This window comes from Sinocyclocheilus anshuiensis, unplaced genomic scaffold (genome assembly GCF_001515605.1).
Source record: "Sinocyclocheilus anshuiensis isolate Anshui unplaced genomic scaffold, SAMN03320099.WGS_v1.1 scaffold38, whole genome shotgun sequence".
Lineage (NCBI taxonomy): Eukaryota > Metazoa > Chordata > Actinopteri > Cypriniformes > Cyprinidae > Sinocyclocheilus > Sinocyclocheilus anshuiensis.
Window position 1 is genome coordinate 1,443,339 of NW_015544213.1, and position 27,403 is coordinate 1,470,741.

A 27,403-nucleotide genomic window follows, 5' to 3' on the forward strand; every position below is an offset into this window, starting at 1 on the left:
ACATGAAATTGATACTGAATTTTAATCCAAACACATGCATATTCATACAGTTTCATAAATATGTAATAAATATAAAAGATAAATTTAAAAATATAAATATGATATAAACTCATTGGTCTCCACCCCATCACTCAAATTTAAACGTGTTAAGTAAAAAAACATTTCAAAATGACAGTCATTTCCCAGCAGAAACATACATGCTATAATGTGCTTCAATGGGAGTGTGTGTGCCATGTGTGTGTTTGTGTGTGTGTGTGGGTATGTGAGTTTTTGTGCATTGGGGACATTCTGCAGCCTCAGCCCTTTGTTTGGGTATGCATCTTTTCTGGATTGTGTCAGATTTTATATAGTAAAAAAACTCAAATAAATAAAAAAAATGCATTTTTTTTCGGACATTCCATTCATTCCTATGGCCGGGTCAAAATGACACGCGCGGGACACTTTTGTTACTTTTTTATTACACCTTATTTTATTACACACAGAATCCTCGAATCGAGTCAAATTTTTGTGTGTGTGCTCCATGCTCAAGTGTGACAAAATTAAATAAAAAAAATCCACAGTTTTTTCATAAATTCCATGCTTTTCCAGTGGCGACACGAGGGACACTTTTGATACTTTTTTTATAGCACCCAGTTAAACTGCTCGAATTCACTCAAGTTTTTTTTCATGTATTCCCGGTTCAAGTGTGACAAAAGTAAAAAAGTCTCATAACACAACGATCAAAGCTCGATTTTTAAAAAATCTTTAAAAATGAGTTTTGTGTCAAAGTGACCTGAGGGACGGATGAGGATTAAACACATTCGAACAAACAGCTAGTGCCACCCAAAATTATTTATTATAAATTTAAAATAATAAAAAAAAATTAATACTTAAATAAAATTAACAAAATAAATAAAAATCAATGGCATTTATTTCAAGTATTTTTCTTCAAGTTTTTATCATGAAGTAAACATTAGTGTACGTTTCTTCCATTTATTATTTTTTTTCATAATAACAACAAGCGAGTTTAGATTCTTGTCTCAATTTAAAAGAGGACTGAACTCACCTGAATGGAGTACATGATGATCTTAAAGCAGCGCACTGCAAATGTTTTGCCTTCCCACAGCGAGTGATTATCAAGATGCCTGCGGTGAGAGAATACAGCTCGAGTTTAGGAAATGAAGCCAAAAATGACTGAAAAATTAGATTCACTCCACCCGCAGGGAGATTAATTAAAAAGTCATAAATACTCCATAACTGAACATGAGTATTAAATATTCTGAGTTACTCTTAAGTCTCTCTAGAATTCACTAAATTCACAAAATTTTAAGTGGCATACAGCTATACCTTAAAAAATAAAGCAATACCTGCACAGATTAACAAAATTAAATTCTCAGCCTTTCATAATCTAAGCTGGCAGGCACGATATGTGGCGGGTGTCTCTTACATAAGCACAGGGGTGACTGCGTTCTTGATGTTGCCATAGGCGGCACGGCCCAGCAGTTCCCGAAAGCAGCGCTCCGTCAGCTTGGCTGGGCTTTCTCTCTCCTTCTCACTGGCCTGCAGCGGGGAGGGAGAGCGACTGCAGAGGAAACAGAAAGAGAGGGAGGCTTTTTGTTTTCAGCTCTTCTCAACTGAGGATTTAAACACAGCTTTGGTTTCTGAGAAGCTGAATAAAAAACGTACTGACAAATAAAATGAGTGTTTACAAGTAGAAAAAAAACAAACACCTGTAGCCAATTTTTTGCAGTCCATTTCAAGGATTCTTGCACTAAAAATTTTATCATTTAGATACATTTAAAAAAAACAGTTTTCCTGCTACTGCAACTTTACAGCGTTCCGTCAGCTCGGCTGGGCTTTCTTTCTCCTTCTTACTGGCTTGCAGTGGGGAGGGTGAGCGACTGCAGAGGAAACAGAAAGAGATAGAGGATTTAAACAGAACTTTGGTTTCTGAGAAGAAGCTGAATAAAAGCATACTGACAAATAAAATGAGTTTACAAGTAAAAAACATAGATTGGGGGCAAACCAACCCAGTCGATTTGGTCAGTCACACTTTAAAATACATTTTAAATTTTCTATTGTTAACAAATTCACACTCTGTGTTTTTACTATGATTACGTTGAGCAGCAGTAAGCCTTGGGGTTGTCATGGCAACCAGATACATCGCACATGAATTACTTGCACTATGCATATTTTTGCTGCACTAGCAAGAAACATGTTGAAAATAATGCACTATAAACATGCTTGTCAACAATATCAAAGTAGGCTTTTATTAAAAAATCAAGGAGTGAATTTCTCACCCACTGCTTTAAAACAGATATCGGCTAGACACGATTCAAGTTCAACGCACATTAGCATTCCAGTTTAAAATATTATTTAAAAAAAAAGTAAAATCTTTCAGTCTGTTTTTCCCATGGTAAAAAGACCATCTGTAGCCCATTTTTAGTAGTCCATTTCTAATGGAAGACAAGGATTCTTGCACTAAAAATGTCATCATTTAGATACATTTAGAAAACACAGTTTTCCTGCTACTGTAACTTTAAGACTTTTATATCACCTCTATTATGATTGGCTAATCTCCACTTATTCCAAATGTTGTTCAAAATGTAAGTCAAGATGTTATCATACATATTTTTCTTCAAGAAAATTTGTCCTAAGTATGTTCTGATGGTCTTTTCATCAAGAAAACATGACAAAACAGTTCAAGAAAATTCTATTTGAGTTACTTAACCTGAAAGTTTGAAATTAAAAACAATACTATATAATATTGAATATAACATAAATTCTTGCTACAACTACAGGTGCATCTCAATAAATTAGAATGTCGTGGAAAAGTTCATTTATTTCAGTAATTCAACTCAAATTGTGAAGTTTTATTTTTTATTTTCTTATGAAGTATTCTAATTTGTTGAGATAGTGAATTGGTGGGTTTTTGTTAAATGTGAGCCAAAATCATCACAATTAAAATAACCAAAGACTTAAACTACTTCAGTCTGTGTGCATTGAATTTATTTAATACACGATTTTCACAATTTGAGTTGAATTACTGAAATAAATGAACTTTTCCACGACATTCTAATTTATTGAGATGCACCTGTATATAAAATCTTTTTTATTTAATATTTGATAATAATTCTAATAATTGTTTAGTAACATTAAAAGCAAGACAGTCAACTACTGAGTCACATGAATCTTATAATTTATTATTAACATACATATTTTGCTTTTCAAGTAAATTTTTCTTAAGTATGTTCTGATGATTTTTTTTTTTTTTTACAAAAAAAAAACAAAATTTGATAGTAATTCTTACATTGTTATTATTTAAATTTCTTAAAACCCTGTAAAATATGCTACAGCACCTAGAGAGACTCATTAGTCTTGTCAAGTACTTGTACACATTTTCTCCCAAGCAAATTTATCTTAGGTTTGTTCTGTTGTTTTTACAAGAAATTTAATTTGAACATTTTTAATTTTAAAAGAAATGTAATTTAGGAGATTGAAAGACTGAAATTAAAAACAATACAATATTACAATATAGTACACAACTAAACTTCTCAGAACTACATAAAGTCTTTCAGCTTAATATTTGATTGCAACTATAGAGTCACTTGAGTCTTATCAAGTCTGATTATCTTGCTTCTCAAGAAAATTTTTAAAAGAAAACAGACAAAACAGAGATTATGAAAATGCTTTTTTGTATAGGAGTCTGAAAGTCTGACATGTATAATGGAAAATTTCCTGTGTGAGCTTCACTGTGTGTGAGTGTGTCAGAAAAAAATCTGAGGGTCTCACAGGGTTCGTCTCATCATTCATCACACTGTTCCTCTGCCCTCACACACCCTGCTGTCAGTCAGTCTGCTGCTCCGCTCACGGTCCCTCGGTTATATAACCACATGACGCTGGGCTAAATCTGCAGAAACTCTTCTCACCTCAGCTAACAAACCCTCCTGCCACACATCCAGAAAGATGCTGGACTGTTTAGTTGACCAGAAATAAAAGTACATTGTGTTTTAGTTCACTGCTGTGGTTGCACTAAACCAGTCTTGCAGTTTTGCCCATCTGAAATGTGCACATCTCACAGGAAGAGTCAATTATCAGCTGCCCTTTACATCAAACGGCAATTAGCACATACCAAATAGCAGAATGGAGTAATTAATGTCTCCACCTGTGGTGTAATTATGGGTGCATAGGGGGTGCATCAACAAGGAGTCAGCTTTGTTGATTATAATGGGAGCGATTTGGTATGACGCGTCACAACACGTCGAAGCGGTCTAACTATAGGTCAATTTCGAATTCAATTGCAACTTTTTGTGTTAATGCAAAATTTAAAAGATTTGCATTGGCGTGAATCAGCTGTAGCCATAACCCTAACTCAAGTCACATATATTACGAAAAGGCTTATTAATTTGTGATGAATAATATTAACTTTTGATTTTTTTTTTCAAAAGTGACAGTAAGGACTTGGTTAGTTATTGTTAACTTTCTATCAAAGGATCCTGAAAAAATGCATCAGAGTTTTCTATCAAATATTAAGCAGCACAACTGTTTTCAACACTGATAACTGATAACAGGTTCCTGGGCACCACAATCTCTCAGGACCTGAAGTGGGACACTCACATAGACACTATTTTAAATTGTAATTTCACAAAATTACTGTTTTACTGTATTTTTGATCAAATAAATGGGGTCTAGGTGAGCATAGGAGACTACTGTCAAACATTCTGGAATATCTGAAAGATATAAAAAAAAAATTCTAATCTACTTTTGAAATTTCTTAATAAAACTGCTGCGTAGTAATATTAAAAGCTGGATAATCCAGTGCAATATGCTTAACAGTATATTTCCATTTATATACACGTAATTAGTAAATGTAAATTATCTGGCTCAATGGAGGATTCAGCTATGAGAGCTGCCAAGCATCCCTGGAGGAAGACAAGTTCGTGTGAGACAATTATTAACCAATTTAAGCCCAACACTCTCACCTCTCTGTGCCTTCACCAGACTGCAGATTGAAGAGCAGTGAGGGGACAATCTTGTCCATGTGCTGAGGGTCCCAGATGTTCGCCTGCAACTCATCGTTTACGGTCTTCCTCACTACACCCTGTAGACCTTTGATGCCAGCCATTCGAATTCTGAGACGAGTAAGTGATGTGAAATGAGATGTATAGCTTGTATATAGTGTGTATAGCATGTATATAGTGTATATTCTCTGTAATGTTTTATCCATCCATCTATCTATCTATCTATCTATCTATCTATCTTTATGCATTTATCTATTCATCCATTATCCATCGATTATCCATCTACCTATCCATTTATCTATCCGTCCATTATCCATCTAACTAGGGATGTAACGATTCACCGCGAGCCGGTTGAAAATTGATACAAATATGTGACGATTCAAATCGGTTGAGATGTTAAACGAATCGCGATACATTTGGGGGTGGGAGTTTATATGAATGTATCTCTGAGGGGAACTGACTGTCTTTAGAAAAGTTTAGATGATATTTTCTTTTCATCTCGTCTCTGTATAATTCATATTAAAGCAGCGTTCATAAGCGCTGCGCTGTTCTGCTTTGTTTACAGCGGTAACCAAGGAAACACCGTATCACTGCTGTTCCATAAGTATAGGGGTAGAATTGTTGCATTATTCCAAATAAATAGATTATGATCCACAAATAAATCTGTTTCACAAACATTCATTAAATTCACAAATAAATAAAATGAGATTTGCAAATAAAAAACATTCACAAATACATTTTATGTCACAAACACGACTTGGCCTGCCATTCATTTGTGAATCGCGTCCTGTACATTTGTAGATCGCTGCACGCATTTGTGGATTGCTCGCTGTGCATTTGTAGATTTTGAAACATTTCTAGCGTCAAAGACGCTGACAATCCACAAATGCATGGACTCCACCCACCGTCTGCTCAAGCCAATCAGATAACAGCCACACTTCGCTGACCAATCATAGCATGTTCTTGCTATAACCAATCACGTTTTGCTTTCTACAAATGCTTTGCTTTCTAGCGATCTACAAATGCACAGGATGCAATTCACAAATAAATGCCAGGCAAAGTTGTGTTTGTAGAATAAAAAGATATTTGTGAATATATTTTTTATTTGTGAATTTAATTCATGTTTGTGAAACTAAGATTTATTTGTGGATCCCTACATCTAACTATTCCATTCATCTACCTATTCCATCCATACATTCATCCTCTTATCCATTCATCCATCCATCCATTTTCCATCTACCGATTATTAATCCATTCATCCATCCATCCATCCATCCATCCACCCATTATCTATCTATCTATCTATCTATCTATGCTTGCATCCACCCATCCGGATTGACTGCAGCACACTGTCAGATGTGTGCATAAGTGTTTGCTCACTTAGTGCGGATGTCGGGGTCCTCATAGCTGGAATGGCACATCTCACTAAACCGTGACACGAAGAAATCATAACTGCGATGATATGAGGGGGTGTCCTCCTCAATGTTAGCAAACTTCACAAACTGCAAATGAGAGCAATTCAATAGAAATACGTTAATCACATAACTAGACAAACCAAAGCCAAATCAGGTTAAAAGCCCATTTCCTTGAAAAGACTGCAAATGCTGCTCTACCCAGGGCCAGCTAGTGGGTGATTATTATGAGATGGTATAATCAAAGATTAAATGTTAATGTGATGTTGTTTTGTTCTACATTAACCCTGACAGACAGCACTGTCACCTCATCATCATTATTAGACAATAAAAGCTTTTCTGACACCTACAAACAAGAATAATAAATATTCATATACTGTAGAGGAATAGGCTTCACCTGCATGGAAGTAAGTTAATTAAATTAATAACATTAATACATTATTTTAATATTAGGATGGGTTCATTAGGTAATGCAGATTTGAATAGTTAAAAATGTCATTAATCATGTATGAATCATGTATTACACTAACATATAATTTCACACATGCAGATATTTGCATGTATATTAATATCTCATGTACATGAACTACTAATCTGTTATATAGAAAGTCTTACCGTATTTGTTTCAGGCTAAAAAATTAATCTTTTATCATTTAACAGGTTTTAGGTTATTTATAGATTTGAGCTATTTTAGATCAAGATCACTAAAGTCGTGAATAAAATAAAAATAAAATGCATTAATATAGAAAAAGTAGAGAACTGATAAATGAGACCATGTCACCTAGATTATTTAATGACTCATTTTAAACTAGTGCCTGCATATCAAATCTGTAATTAATAAATAATTGCATTGCAAACTCTGGACCAACATTTCCTTCCTATTATGCAATTTGGCTTTTGCCGAACCAACTGAACCTTCAGAGAACAGATGTGGGTGCAGTTCTGACTAACGCATCTCTGTCCTAGCATTTCCAGGTAAAAAAGGTCATTGTGAAACACCACTGAGAAATAAATCTGTTTAAAAGGGGTTTTTATATGTGACTGATATCTGCAGCATGCAGCTAAGGTGTTTCTGGATGATACAGAATAAAATAAAATGGGTTAGTCACCCTGAGTTTAAGTACTGCATTTTATACGTTTAACGTGAGTGCATGTTCAATGCCCTAGATTACTAATTTTGATCTATAATTGAGTTTGATTTTATGTCCATGTCCTGATTGCATTTAGATGAATGCATTGCAGTGTGTGTGCTTGTTTATGACTCATCTGCAATGTTCATCAGCAAACATATTTTTATATAACTGGCTAAAGTTTTCATATAAAACAAACCTTCACTGCACATGGGGTCCAAAATACAGAGCATTAAAAGGGCCATATTACACACTTTTACAATTAGAATGGGACAAAAAGTGGTAATTTAGTTGATGGATTTGTTTCTTACAAATACACTGCTTTCTGGATGATACACAATAAAATAAAATGGGTTAGTCACCCTGAGTTTAAGTACTGCATTTTATACGTTTAATGTGGGTGCATGTTCAATGCCCTAGATGACTAATTTTGATCTATAATTGAGTTTGATTTTATGTCCATGTCCTGATTGCATTTAGATGAATGCATTGCAGTGTGTGTGCTTGTTTATGACTCATCTGCAATGTTCATCAGCAAACATATTTTTATATAACTGGCTAAAATTTTCATATAAAACAAACCTTCACTGCACATGGGGTCCAAAATACAGAGCATTAAAAGGGCCATATTACACACTTTTACAATTAGAATGGGACAAAAAGTGGTAATTTAGTTGATGGATTTGTTTCTTACAAATACACTGCTTTTTGCTTCACAGGACGTAAATTGATGGATTGGAGTCGTGTGAATTACTTGTGGATTATTGTGATGTTTTTATCAGCTGTTTGAACTCTTATTCTGATGGTACACATTCACTGCAGAGCATCCATTGGTGAGCAAGTGATGCAATGCTAAATTTCTCCAAATATGTTCTGATGTAGAAACAAACTCAATCTACATCTTGTATGGCCAGAGAGTAAATTTGCAGCTAACTTTAATTTTTGGGTGAACTATTCCTTTAATTTTCTTAACTATCCCATCGATTTGTGATTATTGGATAAAGATTTTTTAAATACATTTTATAGAATACTGCAGTTCAGTGCAGTACCCTCTGCATCAGCGAACTACCATACAACAGTGTGTACATACCGAGTTTGTTCCCAGGATTTGCAGGTTGGGCTTGTCAGCCTCCAGGAGTTTCCGCACCATCTTCAGGAAACTCTCCACGAACAGGTTGATACTCTGACAGTGGCAGGCCATTAGCAGCTGGTCGAGGGCTTCCATCGCAATACACACATACCTGAAGAGACAAACACACATTGAATACGGGCAAGAGGAGCAAAAGAAAGAAAAACAGGTGTATTACATATCACAAGATGGGTATATCAGATCAGGCTTATTATGAATTTCGGTACCCATAACGGTGTCTAGCTACATCACGAGACAATCTCTCAGACAGGTACGCCCCGATACGATCCAACTTCTCTGGAGCTGACAGAGCATAAAAAGTCAGCTTCTCCATGTTGGCCTTTACCAACCCATCCTAGACAAACAGACACACACACACACACACACACACACACACACACACACACACACACACACACAAAGAATCAATATAAAATTAGCAGCTGGTCGAGGGCTTCCATCGCAATACACACATACCTGAAGAGACAAACACACATTGAATACGGGCAAGAGGAGCAAAAGAAAGAAAAACAGGTGTATTACATATCACAAGATGGGTATATCAGATCAGGCTTATTATGAATTTCGGTACCCATAACGGTGTCTAGCTACATCACGAGACAATCTCTCAGACAGGTACGCCCCGATACGATCCAACTTCTCTGGAGCTGACAGAGCATAAAAAGTCAGCTTCTCCATGTTGGCCTTTACCAACCCATCCTAGACAAACAGACACACACACACACACACACACACACACACACACACACACACAGAAAGTATCAATATCATCAACACAGCACACTTGGAACAGGGCAAGAATGACGTTTCAATCTTTTTGGGCTTGATTATCAGTAAAAAAAACTTTTAGTAACTGTAAAAGTCATACAAACGTTATCATACAAACGTTTGGTGTTGGTACGTTTTTTTTATGTTTTTCTTTGATGAAAAAGAAGTTCAAAAGAACAGCATTTATTTGAAACAGAAATCTTTTGTAATATTATAAATTATAAATTATTTTACTGTTGCTTTTGACAAAGTTAATGCATTCTTTCTGAATAAAAGTATTTTATTTCAATTAACAAAAAAAAAAACATACTGAACCCAAACTTTTGAATGGTAGTGTATCATTGTCAAAATTCACATCTAATCATACAAGTGAATTCAAGTATCAAGAAATTATAAATGAAAGTAAGGAAAACAGATGTTAATTTTGAGATTTGCTAAAGATTACATTTAACAGCATTATTTATTAGACCTTTAAAAATTAAAAATAAGCATGCATAAATAAACATCCATAATCAATCCAGATCAGGCAGTAACCAATATGGTACCAATAAATTGTGCATCCCTACATGGGATGTATATTTGCATTCAAACAGAATGTAGACGAAATGCAAAAACACACTCCAACAGGGTGACAAAACTATCACAGTCCTCCAAGAAGAAGACTTATGCATTCTGCATAGTAACGGGAATATTGCTCACAGCTGGTGACCTACGGTAGTGACAGGAACTTGAAATAAAGTGACGTGACATGTGGCCAAGTATGGTGACCCATACTCGGTATTAGTGCTCTGCATTTATCCCATCCAAAGTGCACACACACAGCAGTGAACACACACCGTGAACACACACCCGGAGCAGTGGGCAGCCATTTATGCCATTTATGCTGCGGCGCTCGGGGAGCAGTTCGGTGCCTTGCTCAAGGGCACCTCAGTCGTGGTATTGAAGGTGGGAGAGAGCGCTGTACATTCACTCCCACCACCTACAATCCCTGCCGGTACGAGACTCAAACCCGCAACCTTTGGGTTACGAGTCCGACTCTCTAACCATTAGGCCACGACTTCCCCCTATAAAGACAGTGAAGTTGTTACAAAAGTATTGCTTAGATGGCTGCAGCACTTTAAAAGGATTCATTTAGAAATGCAACTTCTCTAAAAATGTTTTAGCAAGTTGACAGTCTAAGTTGGAAGTGACTTTCAGCTCCCTTAACTCTTCTATTCATTTTATCCCCTCATCTACTGCTGTTAAAAATATGAAATATTGATGCATAAAACATTGCAGATAAACTTGCAAGTACCTCACTGACTAGTTGAGTCTTGGATAATTAGTAAACAATTAAATAATCTTTAGGGAGACAATGTAGCATATAGATTTATGGAAACTACTCAGTCCATCTATTTACATGGACAGTGAGTTTTTGGTGCTAAAGAAGAAAGTTATCTGTAGGAGTTTTTCTGTAGCTGGAGAATCATTATAGTAATGTTCACTCCTGCTGGTTTTAACCCACACTGAACACTAATTTACTGAACTGCCGCAGCGCACAGGTTCACGAACATGAGCTGAAGGAGATATTTCAGATATCTCAGCTTTCAGGTGGATAGCTTTTCAGAAAATAACATAAAATGGTGTTGAACTGTCTCAGCAAAGACTGAGAGTCGCTTGCATCCTCGGACACCTGCTTTGGTAATTGCCTCTTACACATTAAATGCACTTTCTTTTAAGTGGTCTCGAAAAGCAAGCATCTGCCGACAGAATAAATGCAATTGCAAATAAGCGGTTTGAGAGGCAAACGAGGGCTGTTTGACTGTAAATAGACTCTCTCTGAAGAATGGAGTTGAGAGAGAGGGAATGCTCTCACCTCTGGGTCTTCAGGGAAGATGTTGTCCACCAGTCTCTTGTAGCGTGGCCTCAGTGCTCCACAACAACCACACACCCCTGCAGAGAGAGAAAAATCAAGAGCAAATGTGGTTAAGGATTCATTTCTGTAAGCAAAGTGGCATTGATTTTAGAAAGACAGCTGATTTCCGCCCACAAATGGCATCATAAAAAGGGTTCTGGGTTGTCATCAACACCACAGAAAGCGATTTCAAGACATTGACAAAGTGTCGTATTCCTCACAAGCCTGTCATCTTATAAACATATAACATTTCTTGAAATGGGAGATAAGCCTTTTCTAATATATAATGTTATTGACCAAAATTTGAGACAATATTGTAAACATTTTAGCTCACAATATACACTCTTCCGGAAGTGTGTGTGGGGGGGGGGGCATTAGTGGAATTTAGTGGGACGTTCACAAGGCGATGTGTGGGCTTGTGGACGGTCCTTCGTGCAGGTCGGAAATGGCACAAGCTGCATCTGTCAAACACAGACAACCTTGAGGAAAATCATGCAACATATAACACACCGTCTGACATCGGCTGCCAATATGCAGAGGGAAATCTGTGATCCGATTGGCCCACGCTTCTCAGCAGTGATGAGTCACACGTGTCCCACTGAACAGCGTGACGGCGAAACAATGAACTTCTGGAGGCAAACATAACTTGTGTTTTCTTCCACAGTATTAACTGAAAACTATGGTGAGATAAAATCCATTTCTGAAGTCACAAAACAGATTTCATGGAGATCTGGCTCATCTTGAGAGCAGAAAGACCTTAATCTCTGAATGACGTCACTGAGGGGAAAATCTTCCGATCTGCGAATGGTTTTTCTGATCTGTTCCGCTAAAATGAGTGTTTGAGAAACAAGAGCCAAGGCGCCTCTATTTTTAGCTTCTGCTCCATTTTGACTTCAAAGAGAAGCTTTACCCCACTGCTCAACTCAATGTCCCTGTTTATGTTGAACCCATTTATGTTCCATCCTCATGCCATTCCAAACATTGACTTCCTTTCAAACGCAAAAGTATAAGTAAAATATTCAGGCTGCTCTTTTGCATATACAATGAAAGTGAATAAGTCATTATTCACGGAAAATAGTTTTTGTATATTAGTACTTTATCATATTCAAATTATTTGCAAATACAGGACAACCAATGCCACTGGGCATCATGTAAAAAGTAAAAGACTGTTTGCAAATAATGACTAAAATTTTTTAGATATTTTCTGACACAAAGCTATCATATGGCTTTAGAAGACTTGGAATATAGTGTAAGTACAGCAGAATACATACTATCGTACAGCCTCTTATGCTCACCAAGGCAGCATTTATTTGATAAAAAATACAGTAAAACAGTAACGGCTTCTATTTGAATGTTAAAATGTAATTTATTCCTGTGATGCAAAGCTGAATTTTCAGCATCATTACTTCAGTCTTCAGTGTCACATGACTAATCTAATAGGCTGGTTTGCTGCTCAAGAAACATTTCTTATTATTATCAATGTTGAAAACAATTGCTTCATATTTTTGCATATTTTTCTATTCTTTGATTAATAGAAAGTTCAAAAGAACACCATTTATTTGAAATAGACATCAACTGACTTATCACTTCTTATTAATTTAATGCATGCTTGCTATATAAATACATATATAAAAATCTATATTAAAAAAAGTCTTACTGGCCCCAAACTTTTGAACGATGTGTGACCTCGAAAATCAAATTTCACTTAGTTCCACATAAAACTCTATCATAAGGCTTCAGAAGACTTATGGACTACTGATACCTTTATGGTGCTTTTAGCTCTTTTCTGGAGCTTGAAAGCTCCTGGTCCCCATCCACCTGGTGCAGACCCTAACAATTTAGATAACTTCCGTCCCATTTCAAATCTTCCTTTTATTTCGAAAATTCTTGAGTTTTTTTAACTGCTCCTTTTCTTTTTATGGTTCATTGATATTGCCGTTTATTGTTATTTATTGCTGTTTTATTTATTGTTCATGATGTACGGTGACCTTGAGTGATTTGAAAGGCGCCTTAAATAAAATGTATTATTATTATTATTATTATTATTATTATTATGTAATAGAGCACCTCTGAGATTCTGCTGAACACTTTTGTGAATCATGCACATTTGGAAAGACATGAAGGTGAGTAAATGATGACAGAAATACCATTGTTAGCTTAACTAATCCTTTAGGGTTTGTAGGTTTTATGATAATGCTGCTGCCACGTGAGAGAAGGAGAGCTGCTGCACTGCGCCGTGACTCTGTACCCACATGAACAAACAGAGACGGCACCACACTGACAGCCAGAGCTGCCACCCCCTCACAAACAGCTGTGTTTCCTTCTTGTGTCTCTCTCCTACAAATTAAATCTCCATCAAGCAGATAAAGACACAGAGAGATGGTCTTTAATGCAGAAAACTTTTATTATTCATTGTCTGAGACTGGACTGGTAAAGCATATGCAATGTTATCTGTCATGCCAATTAAGCCAATGGAGCACACAAACTTTTGTCGCGATAGGCACTGTCTGCATGCTTGACTAGTCAAGGCTGGGCTGCTCTGTTTTCACTGAAACTAGATCGTATGGTGATTCGCAACATGACCAGCTCAACGTCATAATCAAAACACCACCAGCACATTCTCTAGGAGTATAAACCCACACAACTGGCTCTTCCTTGACATAAAATGAAACCAATACACGTGGTTTATACTTCTGTGTATATTGCACCTATGCATTTTTTTCCCCACAAACATCACAAATTTAGTGTAAAATCTAGACAACAACAGTCAGGAAGGATGTTTTCTGCTGGCCAGATGGGCCTTTACTTAAGATTTTGACTAGTCATGCCAAAATTCACTACTGTTTGGAGTTAAGTTTTTTTTTTTTGTAAGAAATGACACTTTTATTCAAGGATTAAATTTAATTAAATGTTTATTTTAATTAATTTTTTATATAAATAGTTTAATTATACATTTTTTTTCTTCAATTTCTTTTCACAGAAAAGAAACATTCTTGACAAAAATGTTCTAAAGTAATTTTCTTAAAAAAAAAAAAAAAAAAAAGCAACAAGCTGGAAAGTATACAGCTATAATTTAACTCAATTCATAAACACACCATTGTTGGAAAATGGCAACACATCCTTGCAATTTCACCAAAACCTCATCTATTTCAGTCAACTAGATAACATTATATTGGTGATAAAACAAGCAGAATTAACGACAACAATCACATCATAGAAAAAACAAACATTTGTTTGCAAGGCATAAAATAAATGATGTACAAGATCAATGAATGTAAGATTTTCAATGTCACCGCAGCAGTGGCCAGAAAGGCCAAATTACATTTCTGAAACCTGGTCAGAAACATGCTTACACTGGTCCCAAAGATGTGTCTATACTTAATCTATAGTTAATAATGACTATTGAGCGTTCATCACTTCATGTAGTCACTGGTGTTCCACATTTGTGTGTTTCCTGGCTACAAATAGTTTCTGCTTCACTTGATGATGTCTGGGAAGTTTTTTTCACACTGACAAATTATGCATTTTGCATACCACACAGAACACTACACTAACACCACTTATACTCTCAGACAGCATAACAGCTCATATTCTGTAATTTATCAAGCAGTCTTTCCTCTGTTGTGTACAATACTATAGCAATAGCTTAGCCACAGATGGGAAAGAGTGAACTCTCTGTGTCCTCTATTTGTGCCAGAATCTGTGATGTTGACAGAACTCTCACCATTGATTAATCTGCGGTGTCAACAGGCTAACCAAACTGTGTCACATGGACAAAGCTTTGGGGGAAATCAATAGATCCAAACACATTCTATACAGACTGATACTGAGAGAGAGAAGAAAATGCTTATTAAAAACAGACAGAAGGAAGAAGATTAGAGAGGAAGGGAAGGAAGGGGACGATGCTAATGACGGTCATTTAAACAGCAGGAAGCATCTCCAACTGTTTCCTCCATCAGAAACAAATCTGCTCCACTCTCTGATGCCACATGGCTTCGAGCAAAAGCATATACGCACCGTCCTTTACCCAAATAAACAGGCTTTTAAAGCAAAAGACAAATGTATAGAATCAGTGCCTTTAAAAGCATCTAATCTTCAGGGCTAAAACTAAATTCTGGTATCTGATCTGTTCAGGCGTCATGTTAATCAACTAATCCTGATTTACCACAATGTCAGACTCTCATCATGCCTTAAATAAGAAATAGTAGATCAGTACTACTCTCAGACATTCATTATAACCAGGGACCAATATTGCTTTTCTGCAACACCTGCCAATATTTTTTGTAGAATTATTGAGTGTAGTCTCAAGGCTGAATCCAGAAACCGCCTGCTTCCTCTCTCTCGCACCTGCATAAATTCACAATCAGCACAGCATTCCCAGCTGCAACAGAGCCTTGATTATGAAGAGAAGGTTCCTTGATTACAATGTACGTTCCAAATGCTCGACAGAGCCCCACAACAAAGTGCACTTCACAGGGTATTCAGCCAGTTACAATGCAAAATTCTGGGATTACAAATCATAAAGAATGTTCCAACTTAAACACTGCAAACAACATAGGAAAGAAGTGTAAATCAATATATCAGCCCTACATAAAGTCTGGCTAAAAGATATTTTATTATAAAAAGTAGAGACATATTGCAAAGCACTTCACAATCAGTAAACAAAAATCGGCACACTGCCACTGCTGCTCCCTAGGGATGCACGATATTGGATTTTTGCCAATATCTGACATGCCGATATTTTTCAACACATTTTGGCCGATAGCAGATGCACATACCGATATATTTCCTTTTGTTTGGAAACAACACCAAGTCTCTCCTGTGCAGAAATCACACACACATTAATGAATAAATCTGCATATATAAAATTAATTTGTAAATATAAAATTTATTTAATGACACATTCCGTACTTGTATTCCCAAATTGAGTGCGGCAATCCAAAACAGTTAATCTAATCATCATTCAGATGATTAAAAAGTTTGCTTCAAGAATGACCACACTGCTGACGTGATCTTATCGCTAGCATACCCTGAGCAAATGTGAGTTATTTGTCTTATCGGCAAGGCATATCGGCATAATTTTTCATATCGGGCCGATGCCAATGTTTATAATGTTCCGATAATATCGTACATCCCTTCTGCTCCCAAAGATCAGTTTATTAAAATCAACACAACGTTTCGACCCTAAGGTCTTCGTCAGGCAAACAACAAGTGCACAGAAGAGTCTTTTTTTGTGTGATTATTTTGTATTTTACTTTTTGAAAAAAATAAATTCCGTTTATTGGATGATTGGGTAATTAGTTGACTAATCATGTCAGGTGTGATGGATTATGTTGATATAAATTGTACTCTTCTGTACACTTGCCTGACGAAGACCTTAGAGTCGAAACGTTGTGTTGATTTATTGAATTGCTCTTTGGGAGCAGCAGTGGCAGTGTGCCAATTTTTGTTTAATGATAGTGAAGTGCTTCATTTCATCGACCACCTGCCTAAAGTTTTTGGATTTGCGCATATTATATTTTCTTCGAACTGCATATTGCAAAGCAGGCACATATTGCAAATTAAATTGCATTTATTTTGATTTCAAAGTTTGCATTTGGATGTTTTTATGAATACATATTAAAGTATGGTCATTTATATTTATATCACTTCTTGAGAGTAAAGCATTAGGGCTGGGCGGTATATCGAGTTTGTACGATATATCGATATTTTCTTTAGAAGCGATTCGATATGAGGCAATACCATTTATACTGATATACAGTAGTTTGATACGAGTGCATCTGAAAATATAGCAGAGGACACAGACTGAGCTGCTGCGGAGAAAGTGCATAATCCAATTTGTTCTAAACATGTGACAAGCTTCATATTAAGGCCTTTAAAAACTGGTAAGACATAGTTTATAATTTTGTTTCGCATAGTTTAAGCGGCTCGGCCTGTCATATGCTCTGACAGAAAGGCTGTGTGTGCTGCTGACAGAGACTCTAGGCTACTCACGCTGTTTAATGTGTTTGAGATGTGCTGTCTTCCTGAATGCATAACTTACATTTCACAGGTATATGCTCCATCTGTAAATGTTAGAAAGCCATGGAAATATTTCAATTTTTCTGTCAGAAGTGCATGCCATGAGCCTTCTACTTTGGGATTCTCCGCTAAACTTCACAGACTTCAGTGAACGTGAACGAGTGTCGCCGCACGCATGCGCTCCAAACAGACGGAGCTCAATTAAATAGGAGCACAATAATTCTCACTAAAATATACATTTCGCTGAAATATCTGTAGTTGGACAATAAATGTGACATGTAGAATTTTAAACCTACAAGTCTATTTCCATGATAGCACTGACTGTAAACTGACTGTAATGGGGTAATCAAAATAGTCTAACACAACTCTGTGCTTTTGTTCTCATTTATTTTCATACAAATACAAAAACACCGAGATATATACCGTATATCGCAAATCGGCCAAGAAATACCGATATATGAATTTTTGCCCATATCGCCCAACCCTATAAAGCATAATGTGAAACATTAAATCTCATCTTTCATTGGCTCCAAACTCACACCATTGTTTTAAAAGCACCAGAAAGAAACTGAGAATCAGTCAGTGAATGGCTTACTTATAATTGTTTCTACACATTAATTTCACTATTTGTAGTGAGATCTCACTAAAAGTACAGAAGTATATCTTCAAAAAACACAAGGACACACACACATCTAGCAATGTGAAGAGCTCAGTGGGTCAGCATTAGGAGATGCTGTATTGCCCTTCAGTGATGTTATATAACACACAACTAGAGCCCACATTCTTCTATTTTTACACACCAGGGGAAAGGGCCGCCTCAGAAGACATCTCCAGCATATGCACACACACATCTCTACCTGAAACCACCAGCTGCCCATCATAGACAATCACATGATTTCAAATGTCTAAGTCCAACAACAATATGAGTAATGATGAATTAAGAATTTATTTTTAATATTTAATTTCTACACTGATCATTAGATGAGATTAGACTCACCTTTACTGTCATTGTGCAGAGTACAATTACAGAGCCAATGTGGTGAATAATAAATAGGCCTAAGTGTTATAAAAATCCATCCCATGTGTTTAAGAGAACAAAATCATAACTTCCTGGGAAACCTGTGCAATATGTAATAAAAAAATCGAATCTGTAATAAAAATGGAAGTTAGTGCAATCTGTGATATGGAAAATATGATAGAATAGAATAGGGCTGGGCAATATAGCTAAAAAATGTATCAACGATATAATGTTTCATATCGTTCGGTATCGATAATTATTGACATTTGACTGATGACGCTCTCTGATGTACATCTAACATTTGATTGTACTATTTTTGCATTCAAATGCAAATGTTTATTTTAATTTCGACTAATATTCATTTTTTTAATCACAATCTCCTCATCACAGGCAGGCACAGCACTCATGTTTGTGTGTGTGTGTGTGTGTGTGCTGTCTGCGTCACTCATAGCACTTGCCTATATCGTGCACTATATCGAACATTTTTTATATCGTTATCGAAGAAGGTGTAACGTCGATAAATATCGATACCGTTTTATTGCCCAGGCCTACAATAGAATTTATGCACATCTTAAAAAACCATTTACTGAAACTGTACTTTTGGCAACTTTCTGACGCTGCACAGATGAGTGGGCTATATCAACATCTGCGGCATATTTTAGCATGGATTACTGATTTCTGGAAATTAGAGAGGGAGGGAAGGAAGGAGAAGGTTTCTGGAATTAACTGTAAGTTTCAAAACGAGAGTGGAAAATCGTAATGAAAATGGTCTAAAATATGACTATGTTTTTAGCCCAAAAAGACTTAAACTTGGTGGGACCTCAGGGGAAAAGCAAAATATTACGAACAGTATGATAACACTACAAGAAATCCATTGAGTTTCCTGAGCTATTAAAGAGCAAGAGTGAGGCGAAAATCAGAGTTTATGCAATAGTGTGATCTATGATTGCATTAATCAGTTCTCCTGTGACATGATCAGCTGACATGCCCTGCTAACTTGTCATCACATGGCGAATTGTGTCCTGATCGATAAACATCCAGTCGTAACGTGATCTGTTAACACCACAATCAGTAACTGCACTGAAGGGTCATCAAACGTACAGAATGTGCTGTATTGACAATGACATATCAGCTAAAATCTCCAAGACAAACCAGCAGATCAAACAAACATGTACGGACTCAGAAAACTCAACAACACAAGAAACCTGCCACCATGAGAGCAATCAAACAAACCTACAATAAAGCAATCTCATGACAGCAGACAGCGTCTGTTTGACAGCATGCACACTTGGGTTTATCAAGAGTCACTGGATGTACTAAAGAGAAGTCATGTCCGAGTGCTCAAGGAATGCAGTCAGGGAAGATTCCAGTTTCCCTTTATTACGCACAAACCCCTGCAGAACACACACACACACACACACACACACAAACAAAGCTCAGTGCTTACCATACATTGCTCTTGATGTCAGTGAAGCTGCTCTCTCTCTTCTCAATCCTTCCCTTCAGCGTCTTAGATGCAGCTACAGAGGGATTTTTGGAGACACTCAGCCTAAACACTCACACACATGCGGTCTGCTGCTCTGACGGCTGAAAGTGATGCGATACAAAACGGGAGAGATCGCACATGCTAATGGACAGTGAGGGGGAAGTTATGATGCTGCTGGGATGACCTTGGCTATTGCACCAGCCTGCGCATGCAGGTCTCAAAAAAATAACACTCATTTTGCACGCACGAGTGTGCACCTGCTCACCAATCACCACTCAAAGAGGGAGGGGCTAGAGAGAGAGGAGGAGAGAGTGGGATGTGCTCATTCATTCTTGGCAGAAACTCCTCCCTCTTTCTTAGATTCTCTCTTTCTCTGGCTGTGTTCAGAATCAAATACTACTGTACCGCTTACTGCATAGCATACAATGTATACTGCTGATTTTAATTCATGAAACTTGGGAAAAACGGAAATATAAATATGCTTTTTTAAAGAAACATCACTACAATGTCTTCAAAGTAAAAAGCAGCATGTCTTGTCTAGTCAGTATTGTTATATATTTCTGAAAATACTGAAACATTTTTATGTATACTGTTACCATTCTAAAGCTTGGAATCTGTATGATTTTATCATCTTTTTGAAAGTCGTCTCTAATGCTCACCAAAGCTGCATTTATTTGATCAAAAATACAGTAAAAACAATTGTATTGTGAAATTATTACAACTTCAAGATTACTTTTTGAACATATTTTAAAATGTAATTTATTCCTGTGATGCAAAGCTGAATTTTCAGCATCATTACTCCAGTCTTCAGTGTCACACGGTCCTTCAGATCATATTATCAACTTTGAAAACAGTTGCGCTTTTAATATTTTTGTGGAAACAGTGATATTTTTTTTTTTTCAGGATTCTTTGATGAATAGATGGTTCAAAAGAATAGCATTCATTTGAAATAGACATTTTTTGTAACATCATAAATTTCTTGATGGTCACTTTTGATTAACTGTATATAAAAAAAAATTAAAAGTATTAATTTCTTTAAAAATAAAACCTTACTGACCCCAATCTTTAATGAACAGTAGTGTATAAGTATCAGAAACAAGCCCTATTACACAGTAAAAATTCCCAAAAAAAATTCAGGAGGACGTCTGTAAATAATAAAAATTGGCTCTTCAAAAGACAAAACTCATGCATAGTAATATAAGTAAATAAAAAATACTTTCATATACTGTATATACATAAATATACGAAGCACGAAATCACGAAGCAAGTGACCTTTATGAATGGATCGTTGAATCACTGGCTCACTCGATTCGCTCAAAAAAAATTTCATTCAGAAACGAAACACTGCCGTGTTGGCTGCACTGTTGTATAAAATTAAGAGCACATTTGCGATCGCACACACATGCTGATATTCAGGAAAGCACTCTTGCTTGTGTGATAAATATAGAAAAATAAAAACTAATGCAAGGGTATTTTTTTCTTTTATTACTTGAATTATAGGGGCATACTTCTAACTGCATTCTAACAGGCTTCATCATGCAGTCAATGCTTTTGGACTTTTTTTTTTTTATATGTTTTTGTTTGTTTTCCGCAAAGTCAGTGACTCGATAATATCATGCTTTAGTATCGTCTCTTTGTCCCTCGCACGCAGTCACATATACAGCATAATAATGTTATGTCAGGCGAATGTCTTTAAACTCAAATCAAGGAAATATCATACATTCTACTGTCTTCTTTTTATAGAACATCAAAAGTTGCGTTTAAACCATTTTGCGTGAAAAATGTGCGCAGCTTGTATTGTATTTGGCCAATCGCCGTTATTTAGTTCGTAAATTATCATACCAAGAGAATTTTGGTTGCTATGGCTGTATATTATATAAGTTTTACATAATATACAACATTATTAATCTAAAGGATATAGTAAGGGGGGATGGTGGTTTTACAGAGGGGATGCTTTTTGTCTGGGTTTTTTTTCAACAAGGGGGATGCCATCCCCTTTAATTCTAGCCCTGCAAATATAAATAAATTAATATTTATATAAATCATAAATTGATTGAATATTCAAAACCCACTAGCGTTTATGACATTCATATAAATCTAAGAGAAAATGTTATGCTTTACACACCTGTTGCTGCTAATTTGGCCATTTTAAAAATGCAAATGTGGTCCAAAAATAGTAGTTTTTCCATCAGTTCCTCCTCCAAGAGATATTGATTCAGGAGTCAAATTCCCACATGACCCTGGAGTTTTTCTAAAAGCAGTAGTTAATTCAGCCTGGAATTTTCTCCAGGGACATCAGAGAAAAACACTGACATTTCCCAATCAGATGGCAATTAAATCACCAACTACTACCTATAAAAGCTGAAATTATATTACGTCCCCCTGAAAAATAATTACTGCCAGAATAGGGCTTTAGAGCAGTATGTTAGTATGCTATTCCAAACATAGCCTTTGTCGCTCTCTCTCTCTTTCTCTCAGATGGCATGGTTTTCCTCCTGCAATCCATCATTCTCCTCCTACACTTCTCACATGTGTGTTCTGTGGTAAACATACAACACACAAACAGCACAGCTAATGTGTAGGCTTTCACACTTGCTAAAAATTTTCCAGTGACACTAGATTGCAAGAGATATGCAATACCAACACCACAATAAATAGATATTTTATCCCAAATACTTTTAGAAGCATGTTATGATCATATGTAAACATTTATTTATTTATTTATTTTTGTTAAAGAGGACATAACACACACAGTTTTGGCCAATCTCATGTTAATCTTGAGTACCTATAGAGTTGTATTGCATCCTTCATATCTCCGAAGAGTCTTTAGTTTTATCAGATTTCTAAAAGAAAAATACAGCTTTACGATTCTCTCCAAAAACAGCCGTGGGAAGAGTTAAAGAGTCACGGGCACTTTTGTGTTGTTTACATACTTTCGCGCTGATTGCCACCAAAACTCAGAAATTTGATGCAGTTCTACTTACCGCCTGCAGTTCTGACTCATGACTGGGATCTTTTATCACTGGGACCGCTCCATCTTTCAGTATCAAACGAAATGGAGCTCCTGGAGGTGTGCCGTGGGTGGAGCGAAAGAGTCGCGAGCACTTACGCGTCGACTGCCAACAAAACACAGAAATTTGATGCAGTTCTTTGGAAAGCTGAACAAGGTTATCTTTCCTTCACATCCAAAAACACACTTCTTTGGTGACATTCTTCTCGAGCAAGTAAAGAGCATTGCTGCAGACGACTTCCGTAACCCGAGTGAAGCGCGTTGATGGACTGATCTTGCTCTGGTTGATGTGAGCGCTCTTCCAGGAGAAGTGCCCATACAAAGAATTCCGTCCATCATGACGTCATGAAGGGCCAAGCTCGAAAAAAAATTTCGATCTTTTTATACTGCTCTTTTATAAATATATACTATAATATTTTATAAATACTGCTCTTTTATAAATATATACACACACATACAGGGCCGTTTCTAGGCATAGGCGAGCTAGGCGGTCGCCTAGGGCGCCACCAGCTGGATAAATTTAAACGATAATTTAAAATATAAAAATAAAAGCTAATTCAAAATACTAATATATGGCATATTTATGATTATTATTAACAATAATAAAGATAATACACATTAATAAATACTATAATACCATATAAATACCACTAAAATAACACTGCTGGACTACATGTCAAAAGACTACAAGTAAAAATGAAACTGAAGATTCAGTGCCTGGTAAAAATACCAATCAATGTTTTTTGAACGTCAAAGCAAATCTGACATATTGGCAAATGTCAAACAAACTAAAACAAGAGAAAATACTCTGTTGAACCCAGTTGCTGTGGAGCTGGAGCAATCGTGAATGTGCACATTTTTAGAAGACTTTCTATTAAAAATATGACACTAACCTGTCAGAATTGTCATTAGCAGATCTTGGAAAGGTATTAGTCCACAAACAGCCGAGTGACATTTACACAGGAATTTGGCTTGGCTAATTAGCAACTAAATGCGCTTAATTAAAACCATCCAGAGCGCAGATGCCAAGTGTCAGTCACAGATGGGGTTTCCATGACAACGCAATAAATACATCTGTCACGATTTCAGCATCCAGGTACCTCTGCACTAGGGTTGGGTATCGATTCCGATTCTGCTTATCGATTCCGATTCTTATCGATTCCTAGTTTCGATTCCAATAAAATAATCCAATATAAAAAAAATTAAGTCAAACATTTAGATGTCAAACATTTATTGTGTCTTTTTACAAAGCATTCTGTTGCAGCTGAATAACACGAGCAAAAATCAGCAGCCTACAGAACACTGCAAGAGGGATTTTGCCTATGCTTTAAAAAAAAATACCACAGCAAAAACAACTAGATTAATATAAATTAAAGACAAGTAAACAGTCAGTAATAAGATAGAAACAAACAAATCAATTAGCAATATCCTAAATAAATACAACTGAACAAAATTTCAGGTACAGAAACTGTAATTAAAAGTTTCAAAACACTGCATAGTTTTCTTTTCATAAATAAAATATAGATTAATCAATTAAACTTATTAAATATATTCAGTCAAGATCAGTGAATGATTTTCTTTTGTTCTTTGATTAACATTAATGACAGGCAGCGCGTTTATTAGTCTGCTGTCTCTTTAACACAGAACGCACGCAGATCTAAAAATACTGTATGTGTGTTTTCTTTCTCATCTGTTTACGTTCACGTAAGACAAAAACGGCTGTGTTTATGATGATATACAGACGTAGTTTTCTGCATATTGGTCGACAAATATGAAAGAAGTCAAGTTTCGGCCAGGAACAACCTTTTCTACAGTGGAAATACACGGAACGGTTCGAGAACGGACACAAACCAGGAACCCGTACCACGACCTCAGTTCTCTGTGCTCGCGCTTTCCGTTCCTGCACTTAAATCGTTTTTAATCACATTAAAATGCGAACGCAGGTATCGTTAAGCAGAATCGAAATGCACGCGTCTTATCGAATACCTGGTTCTTGGAAATTTGGAACCGGTTCTAAAATGGAACCGGTTTTCGATACCCAACCCTACTCTGCACTGTCATCTTTTGCAAGGAATTTCATTAGAGATGCTTTTGACAACACCCTGGCAACCACCCACAACATTCTTGCATCATGGCAGAGTTTTGCATTGGCAGACGGCACTCTTAAACTTTGCACTTGTCTTCTCATCCAAAAACGTACAATATTTACTTCAAAAGATTCAATCAATCAAATTGGAAATTCTTAAGCAAACTCATATACTTAAAAACTGTGCAATGATATCACTCTAGAGTTGCATCATGAGTACAATGCCACTCAACTGAGTGAATCTGATTCTGTGAGAAGAATACATCAGTATCCTTGCAGAGACGGGACCTCTTACCACGACTCGGGCGGTGATCCAGCAGGGTACGACAGTCCAGTGCCAACCTCCGGGTGGCAACAGGTTCAGGGACAGCCATGGGCATAAGAATACCAGCTCCAACACTCACAAACAACTCTTAAAAGTCACCAAAATATTGTCCTTTGGTTATCTAAATAAACCCATGGATGAAAATAATCAGTATAAAAGCAGCCTGCTCTCTTGCAACTCACATAATCCTCTAATGTGCTCAAATACAAAGTGCAGACAGCAAATTAGCAAAGTGATCCAATGCTGAGTATTAGAACAATTATAATCTCTCTGAAAAACAAGAATTACTGATATAATATTATTAAATCCTTCAAAATCTTGATTTTTAAAGCAAGCAAACAAAAAGTCTCCTGTAAAGCGCCTGGTTCTTGCTGTCTCTCAGGTTTGGAGGTCTTTCTTTTTAAAGTTAATCACCGAGTCTTTTGCAGGCTGTTCAGCTCATGGCATCCCTTCAGCTCTGGGCAAATTCCTGCGCCTTGTCACTGACAGCGTCTCCTCGGTCCGACAAACTCCCACACTCTCTTTCTCTCTGGAATTTACTGAAACAATGACGGAGGAGGAATAGTGGAACTCATTGTGTCAGTGAGATGTTTATTAATGAGGGAGAGAGAGAGAGAGAGAGAGATGCAAACCGGCCAAATCCAAGGGCTGTTCTTACGAACAGGACTATATGTAGGCCCAAAAGGAATCTGTGCCCACAGAATCCAGCAAAAGAAGAAAAAAAAACTTTACCAATTTCTGCAGAATGGGAATAACTGTCATTTACAAATGCCTTCAGCTACAATTAACAGTGCAGCACTCAAAATCTGTACAAAAAAAAAACTAAGTTTGCAGATTTCATTCAGGCCTGACGATAAGAAACACAACCTCAAAGATGCAATGTGACTGAAGTAGCAGCAGCTCTTTTCTTCTGTACTCTGACATACATTCGAGTTAAACTGTTTATTGAAAAGAAAAGAACGTAGGGCGGGTAACTGGTTCTATCCAATCGGTTGATTGGATGGAGGCAAATCTGAACGTGAGCTTGCAGTCAATTGTAAGAAAGAACGGAGTTTAGGTGGAAAGGTTCACATAAAGGCACAATAGCAACATTTTGTGAAAAAAGTTAGTTGTCTATTGTCAATAGTGTAGCAATGACTAAAGCACAGCTCGTAACAAAGTCACTTTCAAATAGGGCTGCACGATATTGGAAAAAACTCACATTGCGATATTTTATTTTTCTGCGATATATGTTGCGATATGAGAAAAAAAAATCACCACATGACTTGAATAGTTTATTTGGGCGGAAAAATAATTAATGATTGAGGTGATTTTGTAGGCGAGTAAATCAGCATAGGAAATAAACAAATTACAAGCATAGATAAATATAACAGAACAAAGATCCAAATGAAATAAGCAGTACTTTATATTTTTCAGGTAAGTCTAACAGTATTCAGGTACAGAAATTGAATAATCAAATGTAAAATAACACTGCTTAGTCTTCACTGTATCAATTAAATCTAATAAATCTGTGTTAAAGCTACAAAAGTGGTTTTTCTTTGTGTTTTGTTGTTTGATTAACATTCATAACACAGAAAGCCTCAGGAACATTCAACTGCTGTAAACCAATATACTGTTACACATCCATTTTCTTTCTCAATTGTTTCCCCTTCACCTAAGTCATAAGCAACTGCGTTTACAAGGATACTTGCAGAGCACAGTATTTCAGGCACAAATAGACGCAGAAGTGAACAGAATTCAGTGTTCACGTGCATCTGCGTGGCTCTCACCGAGTCTACACTGGACGCGAACGGTGCGACAAATCCCCAACAGTAAACTGATGCCTCGTTCTCTTTATGACGTACTGACACAAAGTTCAAATGATATGCAACGGTCACTTTGTCGCGTCCAGTGTAGACAAACTTTGGGGCCATTCACATGTTGCGCCTTAAAGGGGTCATATGATGTTGCTAAAAATAACATTATTTTGTGTATTTGATGTAATGAAATGTGTTTATGCAGTTTAAGGTTCAAAAAACACATTATTTTCCACATACTGTACATGATTGTTTCTCCTCTATGCCCCGCCTTCTGAAACGCGTCGATTTTTACAAAGCTCATCGG

General features: G+C 36.5%; 1 protein-coding gene across 3 annotated transcripts in view; it reads right to left on the reverse strand.

The window, feature by feature from the left end:
• Positions 1 to 25,792, reverse strand: part of LOC107697142 (protein EFR3 homolog B) — a 45,701-nt gene extending 19,909 nt beyond the window's left edge. For 2 of the 3 annotated variants that reach the window (XM_016497793.1, XM_016497792.1), the window contains exons 1-6: positions 8,899 to 9,022; positions 8,633 to 8,783; positions 6,381 to 6,502; positions 4,962 to 5,111; positions 1,427 to 1,561; positions 1,046 to 1,124 (exon numbers count right to left, since the gene is read on the reverse strand). In XM_016497793.1, the coding sequence (XP_016353279.1) occupies positions 1,046 to 1,124; positions 1,427 to 1,561; positions 4,962 to 5,111; positions 6,381 to 6,502; positions 8,633 to 8,783; positions 8,899 to 9,005 (744 nt within the window). In that variant the 5' untranslated portion in view covers positions 9,006 to 9,022. Of the gene's footprint in view, positions 1 to 1,045; positions 1,125 to 1,426; positions 1,562 to 4,961; positions 5,112 to 6,380; positions 6,503 to 8,632; positions 8,784 to 8,898; positions 9,023 to 9,263; positions 9,392 to 11,315; positions 11,393 to 25,270; positions 25,422 to 25,714 lie in introns of those variants that run through there. The other variant, XM_016497794.1, reaches the window with a different exon arrangement.
• Positions 25,793 to 27,403: the final 1,611 nt, after the last annotated feature.